The sequence below is a fragment of the Ambystoma mexicanum genome, chromosome 4p, assembly GCF_040938575.1.
Source record: "Ambystoma mexicanum isolate Mex_15411 chromosome 4p, UKY_AmexF1_1, whole genome shotgun sequence".
NCBI lineage: Eukaryota > Metazoa > Chordata > Amphibia > Caudata > Ambystomatidae > Ambystoma > Ambystoma mexicanum.
The window spans coordinates 282,802,470-282,825,984 of NC_090927.1; the positions used below are offsets into that span (position 1 = coordinate 282,802,470).

At 44.5% G+C, this 23,515-nt stretch overlaps 1 protein-coding gene across 3 annotated transcripts in view; it reads right to left on the reverse strand.

Annotated features, from left to right (window-relative positions):
- Positions 1–23,515, reverse strand: part of LOC138453204 (adhesion G-protein coupled receptor F1-like) — a 926,758-nt gene that overhangs the window by 195,857 nt on the left and 707,386 nt on the right. For all 3 annotated transcript variants that reach the window (XM_069605833.1, XM_069605832.1, XM_069605834.1), the window contains exon 14: positions 2,398–2,461. In XM_069605833.1, the coding sequence (XP_069461934.1) occupies positions 2,398–2,461 (64 nt within the window). The remainder of the gene's footprint in view (positions 1–2,397; positions 2,462–23,515) is intronic.

Below are 23,515 nucleotides of genomic sequence, written 5' to 3' on the forward strand. Positions count from 1 at the left end.
CACCAAGGTTATGGACAAATGGGGAAAAAGGAATAAGAGGGGGGGGGTCAGATGGCAGATTGTGATGAGGAAATAGAAGGGGTGGTGGAAGAAAAGAATAGAATTTCCATTTTAGCAGAGCGTAGATGAAGCAAGGGAAAATGCATCAAAGGCTGCACAGAGAGGGGACAAGCAGTGATAGTTGAACGAATGGTGTCAGAGAAAGACGAGAAAGATAGGAAGATTTGGGAGTCATCCACGTAGAAATTACATTACACGCAGTAAGAGGTGATGATGTCAGCAAGGAGGGAGATGTAGAGGGAGAAGAGAAAAGGGCCAGGGACACCATGCTGCAGAGGGAAAGTATCTGACAGCATCTGAGCTAAAGAATCAGAGAAGGAGCAATGTAAGAGTAAGGATAGGAACCATGTGAGCACCGATCCAGAAAAGCCCAAGGAAGACAGAGAAAAAAGGAGTCAATGGTGATCCAGGGTGTCAAAGGCAGCAGACAAATCAAGTAAAATCACAACACGGGATGGATTAGCGTGCCAAGCAGTAAGTAAGACATTTGCGGCACTGAGAAGAGCTGTTTCAGGTGAATGGCAAGGATAAAAGCCAGACTGAATTCGAAATAGTAAAGAGGGATGATCAAGAACGATAGACTTGGGTATAACTACGTGTTCAAAAATTGTAGGATTTTAAAATGATAGGGATGGAGAGTTATAGGACAGAAATTAGCCGTTGTAGACGAGTTGAATGTTTTTTAAGTGTAGGGAGAATCACTGCATTTTTAGAGGAAGAAAGCAAACAGTAGAAAGGGAAGGATTGAGAACTGAGGTGAGAAAAAGAATAGAGTAGGGAAGACGAGATGGGGTGGAGAGGAGAAGCAATTGGGTGGGCAAGAGCAATGCAGCAAGAAATATCAGAGTCAGTAGAAAAAAAGAAGCAAGAAGTGCTCAGGGGGGAAGACCACTTGGAGAATCAAACAAAACTTGACTAGATTAAAATAGGAGCACAACTTTATTGCTAAAGAACTGGGTAAAATCAGCAGGGGTAAGCAAAGAGGAAAGGGAAGGGTCACAAGGAGAGGTAGATAGGCTATGATTCAAAAGTTGAAATAGACAATGCGGGTGTGGGGAAAGCGACAGAATGAGGTCAGAATGATATTTGTTTCTGGCAGTGAGTCAAGTAGGGTCATATGCAGAGTGTAGCAGAGAGAGAGAGAGAGAGAGAGAGAGTGGGGGAGAGTGGGAGAGAAAGAGGAGATCAGCAGGCAGCTTAGATGTGTTTCAGCACCTCCCTTCAGTTCAGTTTGGAGAGTCAGGAGGTGGGGGACAACCATGATTGCAGCGGTTTGTGCGAAAATCAAAAGGGCATACAGGATCGAGAGAGCTGAGCTGAGAGTAGAGACAAGAGAGGAACATGTAGAGTCAACAGAGAGGTGGGATGAGTCAGAAAGAGATGGAAATGTATGTGAGAGTGTAGTGACAAATTGGTTAGTGTTGAAGTGACCTTGAGAAACTTAGAGGACTCAATTACAAATGGTGTAGCTATGGGCTTGCGTGAATGACCTAAGCACTTAGTTCTTTCATTTGTTATCAGATGGCTTCTGAAATACTTACATCTGGATGTTCTAGAGCCAAAGGCTGGCACTTGGGTTCAATTGCATACCCACAATTATTTACACACGTGGCTCTGAACTAAACATCTAGTGGTGGCTACTGCGTGGTGCTAGGGGTTGTGTGACTTGTGCTCATGGCTTTTTCTACTTTCCTCTTGGTGCTGTGAAAGTTCAACTGTCCTTCTCGTGAGGCTTACATTGTTTAGGCAACCTTTTCCAACCTTCCCTACCCCCTGTGCCCTCCCTTATTAATTTCTTTGACGAAAATCTGTGCATGTAGCGTGGTATAAAACAACATGAAATAAACAAAGAAAAAATAAATAAATCTCCAAAACCATCAATAATGAAATAGGCAAGGCTGTTGAAGGAAAACCTTTAAAATGTACAGTTGTAGGTTTCCTGCAGGAAACAGATGGCAGAACCACATTTCTTTCGCCACTTTGTAGCCACACAGGAGTACGTTTGCACCCTGTAATAGGCCTGTAACACAAGCCATTTACTCTGCACTTCGTCAGAAAAATGCACAGGCCACAATTTTCTTAAGACTATCAAAGGGAAAAAGGTTGAACAAAAAGCAACATTTTTTGGTTGGATAACAGCAGAATGCAGGTGGCTATCCTAGAATCCAATATAAGTTGCACTGTTTTATCATTTATTTAGAATGTACAATTCAGATCTTAACCCTAAGAGCTTGTCATCAAACAGTACATTGGATAGATCCTCCTAGCAGACACAAGCAGAACATTTGATGTTTTTGCAGTTGCAATCAGACTCTTAAATGATTTTCATATACTTACCTCTTTTGTGAAATGGGTTAAATGTCTTATGGACCTGAACACCTGGTGGGATGTGTGATGTGCTCTGTAAAGAGAAAACAATGAGTTATATAACGTGTATACTTATATTTCTACAATATTCAAGTACACGCTATCATTTCAACTACATGATCCATCACAAACAAAGTTCTGATATAGTGTAATACTGTAAGATTGCATGTTAAGTACGAGCATATAGACATTGCTGATCTGATTACAGAAGGTAACTTGGATTTCCTTGCCATAACAGAGAACTGGCTACACAATGCCACTGGACTGGCGCTTCTGCTAGCCATTCCAGACAGATACACCATCTCTAGACAAGATAGAGATGGATCCCGAGGCGGAGGAATTGCCATCATATCTAGAGAGAGCCTAGCTATGAGACTAGTCCCCGAACAAACTCTACTGTAAAACTCCTGTTAAACACCTCTCAATCACTTACCATGCATCTAATTTTCAGACCCCCTGAGCCTCTTGGGACATTTGAGGAAGACCTGCATAGTGCAATCGCCAACAATCTCAAACCCACCTCCCAACTGCTGGTGCTAGGCGACTTCAACTTAGGATTTAACGATCCAGCGGACAAGCATGCCCTAGTAATAGCTAATAACCTTAATGAACTTGGCCTGTTGCAAAACGTGAACGAACCTACTCACATAAAGGGCAGAATTCTAGACTGGATTGCCGACCACAACTGTACACGCACTATTACCGCACTATTACCGGCATTACGCCTCAATTCTGGACTGACCATTTTCCGACCATTCTCTTGTGTCCTTCACTCTATTAACTACTAGACCTCAACAAATGACCATACATACAGCTCCACCCTGCCCTACTGTAAATAAAAAGAACATTACTGTGGATAAAGTGATTCCTGCCATCCTCCCCACCTTAAACGCATTGCCCGATAATCTTGACCCAAGTACCCCGGTGAATGAATATAACAAAATCATGCTCACCACACTGGATAAAATTGCTCCACTTAAATTAAGAAAAGCTAAAGCCCACCTTAACAACTGGTTCACCCCACAATTAAAGGACTTACGTCTACTAAAGAGAAAGGCCCTCATTGCAACACTGGCAGTAAGCCATGGCGCTATTAGCACCATGGTTGCTGCCGGTGTTGTAACGAGTCCGCCAATGTTCAATGGGGAATTACCACCTCATTCCAAGGTTGGCGGGGCAGTAATTCCCCATTGAACATTGGCCCTTCCCCATTCCCATTTTTGCCCCGTAGGGCTCAATGAGACTGGGGAAGGCGGTAATTACGGTACCGCAAATTGCGGTACCGTAATTACCTTGAAGGTCCCTTTGCGGGTCCCTACTTTAACGGCTGGTCCAGACCAGCCGTTCAGGTCGGGTCCCGCAAAGGGACCTAGTAATTAGGCACTAAGGGGTTAACAGAGCCGCAGCCTTTTACGGCGCCGTTAACCCCTTAGCGCCAGGGTCATAATGACCCCCAAAGTGTGAAACCATCTGGAGAGTATGTCCCTCCACAGAGAACAAAGATAAACTCACAACCACTTCTGCACACTATAAAAATGAAGTCTGCCTGGCAAAACGGAATTCTTATAATGAACGTATTGCCAAATCCAACTCAAGTATGAAGGAATTATTTTAAAAGATCTTCAGTCCCCAATCTGTAGACCTGACATATGCAATAAAAACAAGATCTGGTGTTTAGATATCCAACATGCATTAGCTATCAAAATAAACACCCTCCAAAATAAAATAAAACTAAAGAAAGACTCTCTAAACTTAGCTCTTTCCCCTAATACCCCTCCACCTAGTGATTTACCTACCCCAGATTAATAGATTCCGCTTTACCAAAACATCTGTTGTAGAGGTAGAGAAAACTATCGTATCCCTTAAGCCATCCAATTGTAAAGGAGATATCTGCCCAGCACAGGTTATAAAAGATTCTGCAAGAGACCTTTCCCCATTCATCACTAAACTGATTAATGCCTCATTCTCCTCTGGCTCTATGCCAGCCAGTTTTTTTAAAACAATCCTGGGTCCTCGACTCCTAAAGAAGCAAACTTTAGATCCACTTATTGCTACTAACTATCGTCCCATCACGACGGTAACATTTTTACTTAAAATTCTCGACAAAGTCACCCATACGCAGATTCAGAAGTACCTTGAGCTGCATAAACTTCTAGGGGTCAGACAGTCTGGCTTCCACCTTCTACACGGGACAGAAACTGCCTTGATCGACTTGAAAACACAGATTGACAAGCTGAGCGATAAAGGGAAAACAGCATTGCTCCTGCTACTTGATTTCTCAGCTGCATTCGACCTGGTGGATCATAAGGTCCTCTTTAGGCACCTGGATTCAGCAGCCCACTTTTCCACAGAAGCCATCAAATGGATAGAATCCTCCCTGAGCGAGAGAACCATGAGGGTGTTCTCCCCATCCGCAGCTGCGGACCCCACCCCAATCCTGTTTGGGGTGCCTCAGGCTTCCTGCGTTTCCCCGCTCTGTACAACATATTCACCAAACTCTTGTTCGATGATCTAGACCTTCTGTGTATCACTTACACTAATTATGCAGATGATACACAGATCTCCTCCCGCTTTCTGGGGATCACTGCAAGGACTTGGCGTTGGTGAACAAGGTATATCTCATCGTCCAGGCATGGATGGCCACCCACGGTCTATGCCTGAATGATGACAAGACAGAGTTGTTAATCTTAGGTACTCCCTCCAACATCCAATAAATTAGGTCACGAATACTCCTCATTTACCATCGATGGAAACATCATTAAGGTCTCTAAGGAGGTGAACACCCTTGGCTTTTACCTTACAGCTAAAAATGGCCTCCCTGATCCTTAAAGCTTTAAACAACGCTGCCCCTACCTACTTAATAGACAAATTGATGAAAAGAACTTCTAGTAGGCCAACAAGAGCCAATAATACCAACTGCCTTGTGGTACCAAGATTTAGGCTCTCCAAGATTTGTGGTAATAGCTTCCTTGTGAAGGCTGCCAAACTCTGGAACTCCCTGCCCCACGAGTTGAGAATAGACCAACCTTACCTACACTTCAGAAAGAGGTATATCACCCACCTCAACCTGACTGAAGGCTAGACAGACTTTCACTACGGCCTATACAACACTGATTCATTGGCTGATGCTGCATTTCATTGTAAATATTCTTTAGAATTTTATTTTACAGTTGCAAATTGTATATAATCTGTAACCTGAACATTGATACCCATCTCTTGCCTGTGTGTAACCCTACCTGCACCCTACTTGCTGTATGTTGTGACATTGTTAACCATTTGAAACTTTTTAAGCTTTGCATCTTCTTATTGCAGTGCCCTGCTACCTACGGGTTCGGTGCGCATTAGAAATAAACAAACAAACAAACAAACAAACAAAGTGTGCACTAATGGTGGTGTTGCATCTAAGCCAACCTCCCTATATCTCTGGATCAGTTAAAAACAAATAAGAAATAGAATTCTATGGGCGTGATACTCCAAAAAATCAGACAAGTAAAAATAACAGATGTATCAGGAACTTTTCTCAGAGGCTGTGCAGTAGAGAAAATGATGTGCTGGCATACAATAATGTCAGGAGTGCGCTCTGGACACTTATCAATGATATGCTTACAGGGCTTTATTGGTATCTGCGAGCACGTTTCACACTGACATCTCCTCAAAGGGCGTGCCATTGCGAAATGTAAAATAAAAACATAAACACGTCTATCCCTTGTTAGGACCGTTTTTGTCTGAAGTCCAACTAAGGGCTTAGTAAAATCGTTCAACTGAGGCAGTAAATGACTCCACTCTTAGTATAAGGCTGTACCAGCTGAGTTGAGGGTAGCATACATGAACTGTGACCTATTCCAGGATGACTTTTTTTCTTTTCCTGCTTTCACTTTTGGGAAAAGATTACATACCACTGTCATAGATTATATATATATATATATATATATATATATATATATATATATATATATATATATATATATTTTTTTTTTTTTTTTCTTCAAAAAATAGGTTTTGTTGTAATTTGTATGCTGACCAGGGTTGGTAGTTCTCTAGGTACCTACTAAGTGGTTCTCATAATTCTAAGGGTAGGAGTTGAGAGGCGATCAGACCTTTTTGTAGCGTATAGTTGTTGTAAGAACACCGACCTAACCTCTGTTTAAAAATAAAACAGTCCTTGAAAAGTTTGATAGCGTAGACAGAGCAGCCAGGCTTATTTATTGATTTATTTATTTATTTTAGGAGGGGGGTGGGGCTGTGGAATCAGTACAAAGACATTGTAATACAAATGGTTCAAAGAAACACTGACACCATATGTATTGTAAAAATAAAGGGTTTTATTAAATAGAAGTAGGCCCTGATAAATCTTGGGGGGAATAAGTACTATCACATTAAATATAACCACAATTATAAAAGCACAAAACTATGCTTGAAGATGCACAGACCAAAGCATATAACCTTTTTTGGAGCACCTAACAGTAGTTCTAGGGAGGTCAATACCAATAGTTACTTTTGGATTACTTACAGTAATACAAGGGTTTTAGACCCTAACAGTTGTACCACAACTTTCAGCAGAAAATCGCATCGTAAGTCAACTGAACAATATACTTTTCCGAATAGTTGAATACTTATTCCACGAACAGTATGCACCTATAATTCTGACTCAGGATAGCACAGTTATTGTAGGGGCTTTGGACCTTGGGGTGTAATATTCAATTACAGTTGCTTTTCAGTTCATAGACTAAAGGAAGCAATAACTGATAACTTATTTTAGGATAACACAATAATACTCAAGGTAAGGAAACCATCTTGATGTAATATTCAATTACAATTGCTTTTCAGTTCACAGATTAAGGGAAGCAATAACTATAATTTATTTTAGGATAACACAGTCATACTCAAGGTAAGCAAAACCTATATACTTTTGTACTTTTGTAAGGAGCTACAAACAACCTAAAAGGTAAGTATGAATTAGGCAGACTTATTCTGGACAGTCTAACGGGCAAGTCAGGGAAAGCAAGACCCAATTGGGGACACTCAAACAATTATCCTAACAAGAATAATAAAGTAAAACCAACAACATTACTTTTGGGAAGAGGGAAACCCAATTCACAGGTGAGTAAGTTAACCCTTTACCTACTTTCCGTTAGAATGGCAAAACAGTTTCTAAGAAAGGTACAACTTTGAGAATACTTATTTAAGAAGGCCCACAGCTTATTCAAGGTAAGTATATCCTATGTATACTTTTCAGAATGGCAAAACATTTCTAAGGTAAGCAATAACCTTTTGGGTGAGGTAGGGTTCAGTTGCAGGCAAAGTACTGAGTTCCAGAGGAAGACTGTTCAAACAAGTAAGTAACACCCTAGGAGGATTCCAGCAGTGAGCCTGGGTGAAACTACACAGGAATCACAAGAGACTTAAAGTAAGTAAAAACGCTGCACAGTACCTCAGCACAGAAGAAGAATTTGCAGCATGAGGACTTCAGGATTTGTAGCCAAAAACCCAGGCAATGCATTCCTTGTCAGGAGGACAGAAGACAGTACCCTGAATGGGCGTTTTCAGTAGGGATCGAAACAGAAGGCTTAAGGCAAGGGTTTCTTTGTGGCTGGATGAGGCTCTGTGGATTTGGAACATTTTCAGGAGCAAACATTTTAGTTGTTTGTAAGGTCCAGCACTCTGGTGATGTGACTTTTCAGACTCGATTCATGTCTGTGTATGTCCAGCAGGATGCCCACAAAGTTTCAGCAAGATTTGGAATTTGAAAGACTGTGCACCGCACAATGGCTCGAGGTACCAGGGTATTGGGACCTTGCAGCCTGCAAGGTCTCACCACGGCGTGGGATGGTTCAAAATGCAGGTCTTCTTGAGACTAGTGGGTCTCACTAGGCTCTGGGTCATCATTTTCGGAGTCCACAGGTCGATTGGAAGGAAGGACAACAGCAGGCTCTGGTTACACCGCAGGCTCTACGGTCTCTGGAAATCATCTCAGCCGTGTTTACTTCATCACCCTCTTTGGTTTTGGTTCCAGTGATCGACTATCACTTCAGCTTCCAGGATCAGACTTTTATGCAGGAACCCAGCCAATCAAACAGCCTTGCACCTTTCAAACTTGGAAGGTTGGCAATCCCTTGATGTCAGGGAAAGGAACAAGAAAGGACACAAAATGCTAAAATGCTGAAAAAAAGAATACTGGGACATTTTGGAAAAATTAGCACCCATGGGTGCCTTTACCGGGGCTGTGCAAATAGCCTGCGATAAAGGTGCACTGAATTAATAAAAAGGTTCACTGCCACCAGCCATTAAAGGTAAGTTTGTCATTGTAACATAAATGTTACATTTAAAATTAGAAAGGGGATACACAGTATCTCCCCAGCACTCCATATAAATTGGAGGGTGCTGGTCTCACCTAATAAAATGTAAAAGGGATCCAAAGATCCTTTCTACCCTTGGGAACTGCAGTTCCCACAAGGTTAGCCAGAGAAAGTTAAAGGGGGAGCCCCTAGGACAACCCAGCAACAATAGGCACTTATTGACAAAATGTTGTGTAGAGGATAACTTTTAAAAGACACTAAGGAAAGTCTTAGAAATGATACCCATGAAAGGGTAAAAGATTCCGTGAGTGTGGAAAAAGGTTCCCACTCACAGAGGTATAAGGAACAATAAACCACCAGTAAAAGCAAAAGGTTCTGGGGTTGACACAAGTCAGGAAGAATTATCATTAATATGAAAATTGTACCTAGCATCCTTGTTGGGGGAATAGAAATGCAAGTGGGATAGCAGTGCTTCGTGTCATTATGATCCCTCTTTAAAAAAATGTATGAAAGGGTCAGAAGCGTCCTTCTCGTGATTTGTACATCCCCTGCACCTGTCCGAAAAAGACACAAGGAAATCTCTTTTTCTGGGCATTTTAAACCAGTACCCGTTTGTGAATTTGCCATGCACTTTGAAATGTTTATGTATATTTGTTTCTTAGTACATGATGGAGTAACACATCTGATGCCTTGCAATGTGAGCAGATGAGTAATACAACTATCTACTTGAGTATTTCATTACATTTATTTTAAATGGAATGTGTGGTAAGGGGTCTTCAAGGGTCAGCTATCCCCTAGCAGATGTCGACAAAAGTGAAGTGCGAAACAACAATGCTGTCTTTCTGTGTTTGATGCTGACTCCCTCCAAAATGGTACAGAGTGGTGCAATGCCTAAGTCCCCACAGCCACTGGAAACATGCATTGGCAAAGCAAACTGGATGGTGTTTTGCATAGGTATTTGACAGACTTTGCCAGACAAAGCCATCATATGCCATGTATTCACACCGATTGTAAGGTGCTGCCAGCCAATGACCATCATTTTTCATGTGTTGCCATGATATGCCCTTGACCTGTGGATGTGAAAACATGCTGTTGGAGAAACATGTGTCTACAGACACAGGTTACTCTATGTATCAGGTTTCAGGTCTACCCCTTCAGATAAAAGCACCTTTATATAGCTGCTTTGGCACTTGCCAGTGGTGGTTGACCACTTTTTTTCTGTCTAGACGATGCAAATTGTGGGCACCAGAGGACTCGTTTGACTCCCCTGTCGAATTTCAGACCTGTGCCTGTAGGGTGCATGACAATCTATGCAGTTGAAGCACAGTGCATTGTACTAGGTTGCTTGCTATTATACTTTTATTGCATGTCCCATAGTGCCAATATTCCCACCTTACTAGTTTAGAGAGCTTTGTGACAAACCAGTATCAAACAAGTACTAATACAGAAAATATAACTGATTTTGGTGTGCCTTGAGGAGAATCATCTTCGGTCCCGGAAGCACCTCAAAACTCTTCTCTTTGCTTCTGCTTTTTCTCCTCGTCTCCCCTGCTGACTGCTGACTTGCTGGCTGACACTGAAACTGCACTGGTTACCTGGCCACCCTTTGATCTTGGGTGCCCCAGGTCCCCTCCCCCGCAAGTCACACTCCTGCACTGCTTTCCTGGCAACCCCTGCACTTGGGGACTGTTTTCTGTATCCCTACAATCCCACTACCAGCACTTGACACCTGATGTCTGCACTTACCCTTGCACTTGCCACCTGCTGGCCGTACTTTTACTTTTTGTTATTTATTTTCTTATCCCATGTACTGCACTGTCCTCCCCACTTCCCCCGCACTCTCCTCCTTCCCCTTCCCATGCACTTGCACGATCTGAATGACTCCTGGCCTAGTAGGATCGTTGTCTGCCTTCCCTCTGTTGCCCCTCCCTTGCCTCGTCGCGCCTTGTGTATAGGCGCGTTATAAATGCCATATTATATCATATCATAACTGGCAGAGTGCTCCTTATCTGGAAATCGTCTATACCAGTGCAGTCTGTCAAGTGCTCCTGGAGTATCCTTTGCAACCGAGTGTCCAAAAAAGAGTTCTTTGTCATCGTAGCTTCCCATTTCCTTGCCTATTTCTGCCATAGAACCTTCTTAGCTTCCAATCTATTTTCTTCAATGTAATTTGTTCCTGTTCCCTTGTGTCAGTTCATATTGCCAGCAGAATAGTTAGGTGCTTTGCCAGAATATTTTATTTAGTAAGCAGTGCCACGTTTGGGACATGGTTGTGTTAGAAGTAATGGCATTGTTGGTAACTTAGAGGTACGTCCTCTGCTTATGCCAGCAGACACATTAGACCTTGTTGTAATCAAGAGTGCTTATTAACCGAGCAGTCTACCATAACATGTTGATACTAATTAAGAAAGCTCTTCGTGTTTAGTATATCCTACAGAAAACTGTGAGTAACCTACACGTCAGAAGTTTGGGTTGCATCGAGAATAACTCACCCTTCAGAGGTCAAATCATTGAGTAGCAATGATAGCAGGGTTTACTAACACCAGACAAGCTCAGCACATGCAGGTGTGGAGAAAACAAACAGGGAACGTGTTGCACATTTTTTACAATTATTGTGAATTACTTATGAACATTTCTGTATAGCACGATGCACATTGTATTACATATATAGTATACATGTCTTACTACAACTAGAATATCTCAAAATGGAAATCCTGCACCTTTCTATATCCCTAAAAATGTTTTTATTCTCTATTGAAACTGGTAAATCCACATTTTCCAGTTACATAGAGACAGTAAAAATACAACTTCACATAAAATGTCAATAAAGCTTAAGCTTTCAAAATTCCTCATGCCTTTTATTCACAAAAACACAGACAACACATTTTCATTTTGCTTCTCTACTAAAGCAAAACTCTTAGATCTGCCAATGCTTGTTTTCTTTTTCACTGCACTGAGCAGTCTATCCCCTTTGTCTTTTAAATCGCTTTATCACTTCTCAAAGCGAATTTTCCCCATCTTCTGCAGCCCCTTGTAAAGCAACAAGACAAAGGAAATTGACCAGAGATGACAATAGATGGTGCGCTGATGCCGACCTCATAGTCTGATAACAATAAACGCAGCCTTTGCAGCATTAACAAAATAAATTGCCTTCCAGAGAGGTCGAGTTCACTCCTTCTACCAAAAGATATGGCCTCGCACAGCAAATATCAACACCAAGAATGGGGGGACTGCAGATGGAATTTCACTTTCCCCCTCCATTCGCTCTAAGTGTTGTGGCACACAACATGGCAATTAAGAGCCACTTATGAGCCAAAATTAAAAGGGCATTACAACCGAACAAAGCGTTAAAGGAAAGACAAATATTAAAACGTAGTACCCGGCAAGGGCGCAATCAGAATGAAACAACCATTCTGATTGGCCCTCACCGAGGCATTACCCGGCCGGGATTCCCTCGGCCAGAATTGCACGACCATGTACCTGGCGGGGGGCGTGGCAGCCCCTCAGCCAATGAGGAGGCTCAAAGCAGGGCCATCCCCGCTCAGAGCCTCCCCACGACTGAGAGGCTGCCTTCGGTAAGGCTTTTTTTTTGTTTTCCCTTCCCCTTTCCTCCCTCCTCCCTGCCCTCCCCACCCCACTTACCTTCTTGCTCCTTTGTCCCTGGTGGGGGACGATGGCAGCCTCCAGCCGTGTACAATGGTGCACGGCTCCGCTCCTCCACACGGCTTGAGACTTCCATTGTCCCCCGCTGGGGACGCAGGTATGTTTTTTTTCTTTTTTCCCCTCCCTCTCTTCCTCCCTTCCCCCCTCCCAACCCCACTTACCTTCTTCTCCTTTTTTATCAGGAGAGGACGCTCTGGGAACACTTCTGTAATAGCGCGTCCGCTCCTGATGGCCGCCATGGAAAGGGAAAATGGACTCAGTTTTCCCTTTCCAGGCGCCCATTTTCTTGGTCGTTTTTTTTTCCCCCTGAAACGTTTCAGGACAGAAAAAAATACTTTTAGTGACCCGGTCACGCAAATCTTGCAGGCCGGGGTACTAAAAACAATATGACCCTTGCGGCGGGGGCATTACTGACTCAGGTAATGCCCCAGGGCCTTCGTTAACTATGGACCCCAGGGCATTACCTGAGTCGGTAATGCCCCGCTGTTAGGCAGAAACCTGTGCAGTTCCCTCTGGGACCACTGCAAAAGATTTAAGACTACAGGTGTTTGGAAGTAAACCCACTTGGTAGCAGTCGGTACCACACAGATTCACTTGGTAGCTATGGCTGAGCAGTCAGACTTCCCTCAAGAAGAGTTAGGCAGTATACAGAGTATTCACAATAGGTCAAAAGAACACAGTAGAACAAGTAAACACTGACCAGAGCTTGGTGTAAAAGATATATAATTATTTATTTAAAACCACATCTAGAAAAACACACAGGCACTAATAGTAAGCAATTCAAAAACACGGTCACTAAAAGATATACACTCCCTTAAAAGAATATTAGACAATTCTTTAGTAAAGCCCCACTTATTTTCAGACAGCGGTGAGCGCTTAACGCAGATGGCACTCTAATAATTTGTTTTAAAAGGGAGAGAAAAGCAGAGTATAAACTGAAACAGATCCCAACACTTTTTTTAAAAACACAACAAGAGAGGAAGGCAAAGTAAAACCGTGAGGTTAGAGTTCAGTAGGCCGGATCCACTTTAAGAGGATCAAAACTAAATGTGTCCAAGGTCACACGGATGCAGTGCACAAGAGTCTTGCAAAGGTTCAAAAAGAGTTGGACCAAAAGAAAGGGACCAGTTAGAGGGTCAAGGCAGCCAGCCCAGTCCAGAAGGTTAAGGGGTTATTATTACCTTGTAGCAATCTTTAGAAAGGGAGGCCTGGCGGACACTGTACCTTAAAGTGGTGAGAATACTCCAGCGGGGGCAGTTGTTCCTGGCAGCGGATGCAAGTCGGTGCTTCGTCCGGGGGAAGAGAGGATCTCGTCGGGGAGGAAGACATGAGTCCGTTGCACTGCCAGGGAAGAAACCAGCCGCAGAGTTCTCTGGTAAAAGGAGCGGTCCTTTTATTCGCAGTCCAGTGGTAAGTGGCTATCCGGTTGCCGGGGTGCTTGGCACGGGCAATTCGACCACAAGACGGCCTGGGATGCGAAGAGAAGAAGATAAACTGGTTGTGCCCACCAGTCAGGGGAAGAAGCCTCTCCAGCCGGGAGATCTTCTCTGTCGTCGGGAAGTGGTGAGTCGGTTCCGCAGGGCTCCACCGGTGGTGTCGTCGTGGTAGGTCGGCTCAGCTTCTCCCTCGTCGGATTCTCAGGTCCTGTGGCGACTTCTGAAGTTCCAGTCCCCAAAGCCCGGCTTTTATGCAACACACCCCCATTCACTCAGCCTAGCTGTCAATCATACATGCTAAGTGGTGAGCCGGCCGGCTCACCACTTGGGCCAATCACACAAGAGTGCGACTTGAGTTACCAAGGTAACTCAGTCCAGGGTGCCTAAACCCCCCTCCCTCATCCCCTGTGGTACCCAGACAGAGTGGCACCACTTTTGGAGGCTTATGTGGAGAAGCCCACCAAAAAGTGGAACAAAGGGCTCGACTTGGGTTGGAGTCACAGAAGAGAACACAAACGCCATTTTAGAATCGAGTCCTGGCAAAAAATACCAACCGGCGAATTAATATTAAATAAATAAACCGGCGGTATGTTCGAGGCTATGAGAATTAAATAATTAAAGTTGGTAGCATCGAACAATGGGAAAATCCCATAGGGATATATTTGCGGTCAAATATAAAAAGTAGTTTCCACTGCCACCAGCCAAAACTCGATCAGGGGGGACCGAGACGTGCCCCCTCGACTAACAGACCCCGGGGCAATCGAATTGCCCGACCAGTACATCCACAATATGATGGTTTGTACTGGTTTCTGTTAATAATTTGGGACTAGTAAAGCCAATGGTGACTTTACATGCCCTGGGAGACAGTAGTCAGTCCCAGGGTATGGAGTCTATGGTGGGGTGTCACTATGACACTCCTGTGTTACTGCATGGAGGGTGCTGTGTAACACACATAGTAAAAACACATGAGACCCTATGGAGTAAAGGACCCCATAGCCCATAAAACACATTAACAGTCGAAGGAACACCATAAATCATGTCCAAGAGTGGGAGATAAAGAGTCTCACTCTTGGCAGGAGAAAAAAACAAACTCCAGAAATCCAGCAAAGCTGCTGGGGGACTCACTAGGTTGGGAAATTCAGCCTAAAGAGAGAATTCTCCCTAACACTCGCCCCCCCAGACTAAAGGACAGGAGGGTTTAATCCACTCCTGGATGAATCTCATACCTCTAGTCGATGACATACATCCTAGAGAGACCATCAGCATTTTGGTGGTGACACCCTAACTTACGTTCAGTGGTAGAGTCAAAGGTTTTCCTTTGTAAGCTATATGACCTACAAACCCTTTGAGGAACATTAGTCTTTTTAAAGTTATAGGGGATCTGTTTGACCAGTCCCTCAGAAGCTGGTACAACTTCTGAACCTGTGTTAGGCTTTTTCAAGGGGTCCTTATAAAGGATCCCCTTAGATCTAGAGGGGCCTCCAGAGGTCCTCACCACCTCTCTGTTGGGAGAAGGTTGGGTTTTAGGCCTTTTGGTTGGAGGGGATGGAGATAAGCAAGGTACATGCTTCTCCTTCCTCTTAGATCTACCTCTACCTACTTTAGGAGTTTCGCCCTTAAGTCTAGGAATTGGGTTGGAGTCTTCTGTGGAAGGTCCAACAGTCTGAATGTTTTTGGCCTTAGACTTTTCATTTCTGGTTTTCCATCAGCACTGAGAATTACCAGTTTTCTTAGGCCTAGTTAGGGTTCCAGTAGGTCCATCCACCTCTTCCTCAGAAGCAGGGGGAGTCACAGACTCTATAACTGGGGAAACAATGATGGAGCATGGTTGGGGCTCCCATTTCCCTAACATGTTAGCCTGAAATTTGCCTGGGTCAGAGGTCAATTTACCAACACCAGGGCTTGTAGTGGGGTTCTCAGTAGAGGTTCCCACAGGCTTAGAGTGGTTCCTTAAGGTGGCCTCTCTAGCCAATTTGGTTTGGTTCTGGGTCTCCATACTGGGAGGCCTGGGGGTACTGGATACTACTCCTAGAGTTCTTAGATCATTCCCCAACAGGACTCTCCCAGGCACCTCAGTCTGAACACTGACAGGAATCAACACTGTCATGTCATTACACTGAATGAGGGCTGGTAGAATTGGATCCATTTGGACAGGGCCTCCAGACATCTTAGTGGGACCTTTGGGTGCCTTAGCAACATCCTTAGGACTGAAAAAGCTTTCATCCACTACTGTATCCTGACCATTGACAAGAACACTGTCCATATAATAAACTTTAGAGTTTTCAGGTATGGAGTTGTACACACTCCTATTCTGATCACTAACCAGACCCATGGACTCTACTGTTACACTTGCTTGAAGACCCAAAGGTTCTTCAGCAAAGACTTCAAAGTGAGCACTAGCCATTTGGACTTCCTCCTCAGGAGTGAAGGCTAAGGAGACTGTGCTGATCCATGTAGGTTTACCCTTACATCTGGGATCTCCTTTGATGTGGTCAGTTGCCCCACAGAGATAGCATGTTCCAAATGCTCTCTGGAAGGGTGGCTTGGCCTGACCTCCTTCTGGTTTGTGACCAGAAGGTACACTAGCCTGTTGTGGTTTACCCTGGGGATTACCCAGGTTATTTTGTTGTTTGGGGCCCTCTTTGGGTTGGGAGGTATTAGAAATCTCTTGGGTACCTTTTGGTGGCTGCTTTCACTCATCCTTTTTCTGAGTGACCCCTGAATCCTTGTGAGTGGCCCTGTTGGCAACCCACAAGTCAGCAGCCTTAGCTAGCTTCCTGGAATCTAATTCCTTTGAATCAGCCAAGTGCTGTCTGAGCTTTGGAGAGCAGGCATCATAAATTGACTCCAACATAACAAGACTTCTCATTCCCTCATAAGTTTTCACCTTGTAACCCTTAATCCATCCCTCTAAGTTTTTCAAACACTCACTCACCCAGGTAGCCCAAGTGGTACCACCATTCTTTTTGAGGGTCCTAAACCTCCCAAGGTACTGGGAAGGGGTCTTCCCAAATCTAGCTATCAAAGCTAGTTTCACACATTCATAATCCTTCTTATCCACCTCCCCCAACTCCATTACCACATCAGTTGCAACAGGGGGAAGCCTAGAGAACAACCAGGGAAGTAACTCATTCCCTGTGATGTCTCCCTAACACCCGCCGCTCGGGTTATATTGCTTAAATAACACCCCGGTGTCGTCCTTCATCTCCATGGATTAAATAAAATGAGAGGCTTGACTGAAATTAAACTGCTGCAGTGCAGGAGCACTCTTAAGCATTTGGTAACTATGTTGATAAATGATCTGAGTTATGAAAATTCATCTATCCAAATGCATGGCATTCCTAAATAGAAGATTATTTCAACCTAGATAATATCAAACATCCCCTATCAAGGCAATATTCTTTATAACTTTATAATATTGCAAAGTAATGGATTTAAGCTTTAATGCACAACTTGAGTCTGCTGTATTCAATTGACCCTCACTTGTTACAATAGACAAGTACACTGCACCCTCTCTCAAAACTATAGCATGGCCATGTTGCACTGAAGCCCCAAAGCTATCACTCCAGCCAAACTCTATATTACACGGCCTGCAGTAGCGGTCATGTAGTTATGGTTAATGTGCTCAACCCATAGGAAGAGCACGTTTTGGGAGGCTTTAACGTGGCCCCCCTGGACGAATCCTCACAAAACCTTGAAAATAAAGTATATGGCCCCGTCAGATTGATTCTCCGAAGTTTGGTGAGGGGAGGGGGGCATCCTAAACTATGGTTTTTCTGATATGACACAATGGAAAATAAATGTTGCTCACGCCTAAAGCCCAAACATCTGGACGGATTTTCACCAAATTTGTGGCAGGAGCGGCGGCTTTGTCCCGAAAGCATGCCTTTGTACAGATGGTTTAAATCCGTCCAGTTGTGATTTTTTAAACGGCCAAAAAGTAGGTAAAAATGTTGTGATAACTGGGTCCGGTCCGCAGACTCACTTCCCTGTTTATTCCGCGGATGGGCCTCCGATTGGTCCAGAGAGTGGCGTGATGTTCGCAGATATCGGACGCGCCCACTGATTGAATGGTGAAAAGCGTGAGGTGTGTCATATTTTTGGCAACGCCCACCATGTTGGATTCGCGGACAGCGCCCGTTGTGCGTGAACATCAGAGTAAAATCATATTTAAAAACACAACATTGCACTTCTCAACAATCGCTGGGTAGGTGAGCGGTGATGAGGATGGGATAGGATATGGCCATAAAAAACGAAAAACGGGTGGTTTTTCATCTCCGAAGTCCGCAAACAGTCCAGGGACATCCCTGTGATGTTCGTGAACATTTCAGATGTTCGGGGGCATCCATACATAGTTTGGTAGGGCAGGTAGGGTCTGATAAATGTTTTTTTTCAGGAGTGGGTGCACACAGGAGTGCTTAAGGGAGGAGGGGAAAGATCCTGTGACAAAAGAGTGATTACAGAAATCAGCGAGAGCGGAGGCTAGAGAGACAATGTTATCCTTGATGGTCCTGGATGAGCAGGGGGACACCTGTTTAAAAGAGGCCTTCATGGAGCAGACAACTCTGGTAACTTCTTCAGGTGTGATAGGGGAGAAGGAGGAGAAGGAGGAAGGAATGGAGATGAGGGGGTGTGGGACGGGTAGTGAGGGTGTGTAGCAAGGGTGGTCAGGATGCCATGGGTTTTGGAGGTAAAGTGTGAGGCCAGTACATTGCAGAGGGCCTGGTAGGGAGAAGGGGAGGAGAAGACTGAGGAGGGGTTGGCTAGTTCCATGCAGTTCCTGAAAAGTGCAGCTGTGTTGTTGGATGCACTGGAAACCTGTGCCTGTATGTGGGCTCTTTTCTTGGTATGGATGGAGAGTCTGTATTGACTTTGGAGCAGGCGGCAGGCCAGTTTGTCAGAGGATGAGCCTGAGGTTTGCCACTTCCGTTCTGCTGCCCTGCACTTACATTTCAGGGTCGCAGGTTTCGGTATTGTACCAGGTGTTACGCTTAGAGGCAGGTTTCAAGCGGATACTCATGACTGGGGCAAGAATGTCAAGAGTATTGGTGATGGAAAGGTGGACGTTGCTGAGGGCAGAGGTAGAGTCAGAGGTGGGGAGTAGGTAGTGGGGGATGAAGGTGGAAGTGAAGGAAGCCACAGCCACTTGTTTCATCGGGCGGATGTTAGCAAACAAGGTCGGTGGGACTTTCGGGGGGGGGGGGCGGTCAGGGGGCCAAAGGGACTCAGGTGGGAGGAGAGGAGAGAATGTCTGACGAGGAGAGGGGGTGACTAGTGGGGGGGAGAGGTCGGAGTGTATGAGGGCCTCCAGAGTGTTTCTAGCTGAGTGGGTTGGCCCAGAAAGGAGAATTGAGAGGGAAAGTGAGGTGCAGAGGTCAGTGAAGAGAATGGATGCGAAGCCTGGGGAGTTCAGTTGGATGTTGAAATCACCCAGGGGAGGGGGAGAGAGAGTAGAAGGGGTAGATGCAGGAGAGAGAATACATTTAATGAGAGAAGGCAGGTCAAAGAGAATGAGGTTGGGTTGTGGACCCTGAACCAGGATGGTGCCAGTGTGATAGACTAACAAAGCAACATGAGGATGAGAAGCCGGCCAAGAGGACTTTCCACTTGGTGCCAGCATTAATTGTAGAGCATGTGGAAGGAGAGAGAGTAGAGATGAGATGGGGGTCTATAGATCTGGAGAGGGGACAGAAAAGAGGATATCAGCGAAAACTTCTCTAGAGGAAGCACTGACATAGGTGTCTGCGATGGGAAGTCCAGGGTTTATACTTGTAGTATCTAGAGTATTGCTTTGCAGAGGGTGCACACTGTGCAGACAATAGAATGTAGTGATGTCATCCAGAACCTGATGGGACACCAAGGTTCCAATTGTCACAGTTGGGTTTCTCAGGATGGGAGAGCTTACCGACAAGATGTGTTATACCTAGCCCCTGTCTCATTTAACTAAGCTTACGCTATAACTTGTAATAAAGCGGACTACTTTTATATATAAAGCCTCCAGTCTCCTACCTGCTTCCTGATGCTTCTAGAGTGCTTTGGGATACTACAGTGCTCTAGATGTCTCTTTTGTGCTTTTTTCTTCCAGACTTTGTGAGAGAGGGGGGATAGGTGATAGTGTAGCAGTTAGAGAATATAGGAGAAATGGAGAGAGCCATAGGTCTCATTGATCTCTATGACCCAGGCTCTGACACTGTAGATACCTATACAGCTCAGGAGGGCACAGAACCAGACTATGATGATGAAGAGGAAGATATGTATAACTTAGCCTCTTCCGTCACTATAGACCCCCCAGTAGCAGATTCGCCTATAGACAACCAGTCACTACAAACTGACATGCTAATCAAAGCAGCTGATCATTTTCAGATTAGAACGCAGGAGACTCAACAAGACAAGGACTTTGTTGAGTACATTTTAGGGGATAAAAAGGTGGTCATGCAGTTCATTCCCATCCTGCATTCTATCCAGTGGAGGATCCAGACATCCCTGTAGACACCTAACTAGACGCGGGCAGTTAATCCGCACATAGAGAAGCTCTTCCGACCTGCTCCCACAGATCCTCTCTATATCAGGGGAGCGCTCAAGTCAGACTCTCTGGTAGGTACAACAAGAAAGAGAGCAGGGACACCCTTAGCCTCTTCAGAAGCACCACCAGACAAAGAAACTAGGAATTGTAATACTATGGGGCGGAAAGTAGCCTCTTCGGCGGCCTTTCAGGCTCAAATCGCTACTAATACCACACTTCTGGCGAGTTATGACTGCCATAAATGGGATGAAGTGTTAGCAATATTGTCTTCAGCTCCTGAACCTCTTATGACTCAATTGGACCTGGTAGCGGCAGAAGGCAGAGCAGTTTCTAGCTGCATTCTGAAAAGGAATCTAGACGCTGCTGACAATGCAGGCAGAATTATTGCAGAATGGACCATTATTAAGAGACATGTGTGGCTACGCCAGTCCGGCTTCATGCAGGAGACTCAAGCTACGCTGCTTAATATGCCTATTGATCCCAACATCCTCTTCGGGAAGGCCGTTGAAGACGCCCTGAAATCGGCTAAAGAGGAATACGACACCTTAAAGTCCTTGGGCCAGTTTACCAATAAACCCACAGGGCAAAGAGTTAACAATAGTAATTTTCGTTGCTTCCACTGACAAAATTCTCAGAGGGGTTCAACTACAACCAAAATCAAGGATCGTCCTTGGCTAACAATCAAGACCAGGCCTCGCAGGATTACCAAAGAGGACAGGTCAGATCTTGCGGCCGTGGGAGGTCCTCCACTTCTAGAGGTGGAGCCACACCTCCAAAACAGTGACTACCCGCTTCAGGTGCCCTTCCATGCCTCCCCAGTAGGATGGCATATTTCAAACTTGAACCAAGCATGGGAGGGAATCACCTCAGACAAATGTGTGCTATCCACCGTGGCGGTCGGTTATTGTGTGGAACTGATCCAGCAACCCCAGAACCATCCCCCGCATCAAAAGACTCTCGAAGGAAGAACAACACACCCTCTTGAGGAAATCACAACGCTGCTCCAAAAAAGATGCCATAGAAGTTGTCCCAGTGAACCAGGTAAAAACAAAGGTATTTATTCAACCTACTTCCTTGTTCCAAAGAAAGATCTAAAAATGCACCCAGTATTAGACCTACGCCCTGCAAACACCTATATCAAGCCACACAAGTTCTGCATGACTATGCTACAAGAACTAATCCCCCTGCTAAAGCGGGGAGACTACATGGCAACATTGGATATGAAAGATGCCTATTTTCATATTTCAAGGTTCCCGGCGCACAGAACATTCTTGCGGTTCAAGATAGCAAACCAGCACTACCAATTGAAACTGCTACCCTTCAGAATAGCATCCACACCAAGGGTATTCACAAACATACTGGCTGTGGTGGCAGCGCACCTGCACAGGGAAGCATTCCCAGAGTACCCCTACCTGGACGACTAGCTAATTACAGGGGAGACTCCCCAGATTTGCAGGCAAAACATTCCAAGAACCAGCAACCTCCTCTTTCAATTGGGCTTCTCAATAAACAAGAAAAAAATGAGCCTAGTGCCAAGCACGACCAAACAGTTCCTAAGAGCTGTAATAGACTCAAAAGAGGGGTTAGTCTTTCCGTCAGAGGGAAGAGTCCAAAATATGTTACTGCAAATACCTCATTATCAGGCGGGGTGCCAGATAAGCGTACCCAAAGCTATGCGTTTGCTAGGCATGATGGCATCTTGCATTTACCTGGTACCGAAAGACGCCTGTGCATGCAACCCATGCAGGAGTGGTTGGCAAACTCCACACACTAGATGTAAGGAGGGTGGTCCTTTACTATGTAAACAAGACCAGACCGCTAAGAAAAACAGACCAACTGTTCGTCTCTGTAGCCCCTGGCAGAGAAGGAGACCGCATTTCCAAAAATGCCATCTGCAGATGGATCGTCAGATGCATACAACTGTGCTATTCTCAGTCAAACGAGACACTTCCTTTCATGCCAAGAGCTCACTCCACAAAGAGCACAGGAGCTACTCTGGCATTTTTTGCAAATGTCCCCTTAGACAGCATTTGCAAAGCAGCTACATGGAGCTCAGTACACACTTTGACTAAGCACAACTGCATTGATACCCATTCCAAGACAGATACACAGGTGGGACAAGCGGTTCTAAAACATCTGTTTGCCAATGAACCTTCTCACAACCCACCGCCCTCTCCTAACACTGATTGCTAATCTACGCACAGCATGTGATCTAAGCATATTCCACAAGCCTCAGAAGGGATACATTACTCACCGTAATCGTATTTCTGATGCTTGTATCTGCTTAGATTTACATGCGCTCACCCTTCTTCCCCTTGGAGAGAAGGTACATGGATTCTTTATGATCTTGTCGGGTACATATCTGCTTGGATACACCTGTACTCACGCTACACTTCATGCTACTTCATGTCAGAAACGAAACAATCTGAGGGACCTCGACATGTGAAGGATCATGGGTACAGTGGACGTCACACTAGGGATAGTATTACTGGCACGCCCTGTCGACGTCCCTTTTCAAATTTCGAAAACAACCACTGTAATACTTCACAGCTTCCACTAGATGTCGGCCTATGCACAACATGTGAATCTAAGCAGTTACAAGCATCAGAAATACGATTACAGTGAGTAATGTGTATATATATATATATATATATATATATATATATATATATATATATATATATATATATATATATATATATATATATATATACTGCCACGTAGTCTTCTACAGTTCACACAATTACAATCAACTCCCTCCACTCACAGTCTCCTCTCTGTGTTATCTCCCGTAAAGGTGTTGTCAGGGAGCTTTTTCATTTTTATGTCAAATTCTCTCTACTTGTGAGACCCCCAGCACTTTTTGTTTGTTCTCTTTTATGAGGGGAACTTTTCTCCCCCCCCCATTCATTCTTTTGCTCCGACTTTGGGAGCCCTTGTTCATTATGTTTTTACTTTATTTTATGGACTCTTGCTTTCCACCATATTTTCTTAGGTTTCTGTGATTCACTTTTGCAGCACACAACACCTCTTGTGCAGTGCTGCTGGGAGCCCTTTGGGCTTTCCTTTTTATACTCTTTTATTTTCCTTGTGAGAACTACTGTTCCCAAGGATAGGGGGATACTTGTTTATCCTTCTTACCTTTTCTTTTGTGAGGTCAGCACACACCA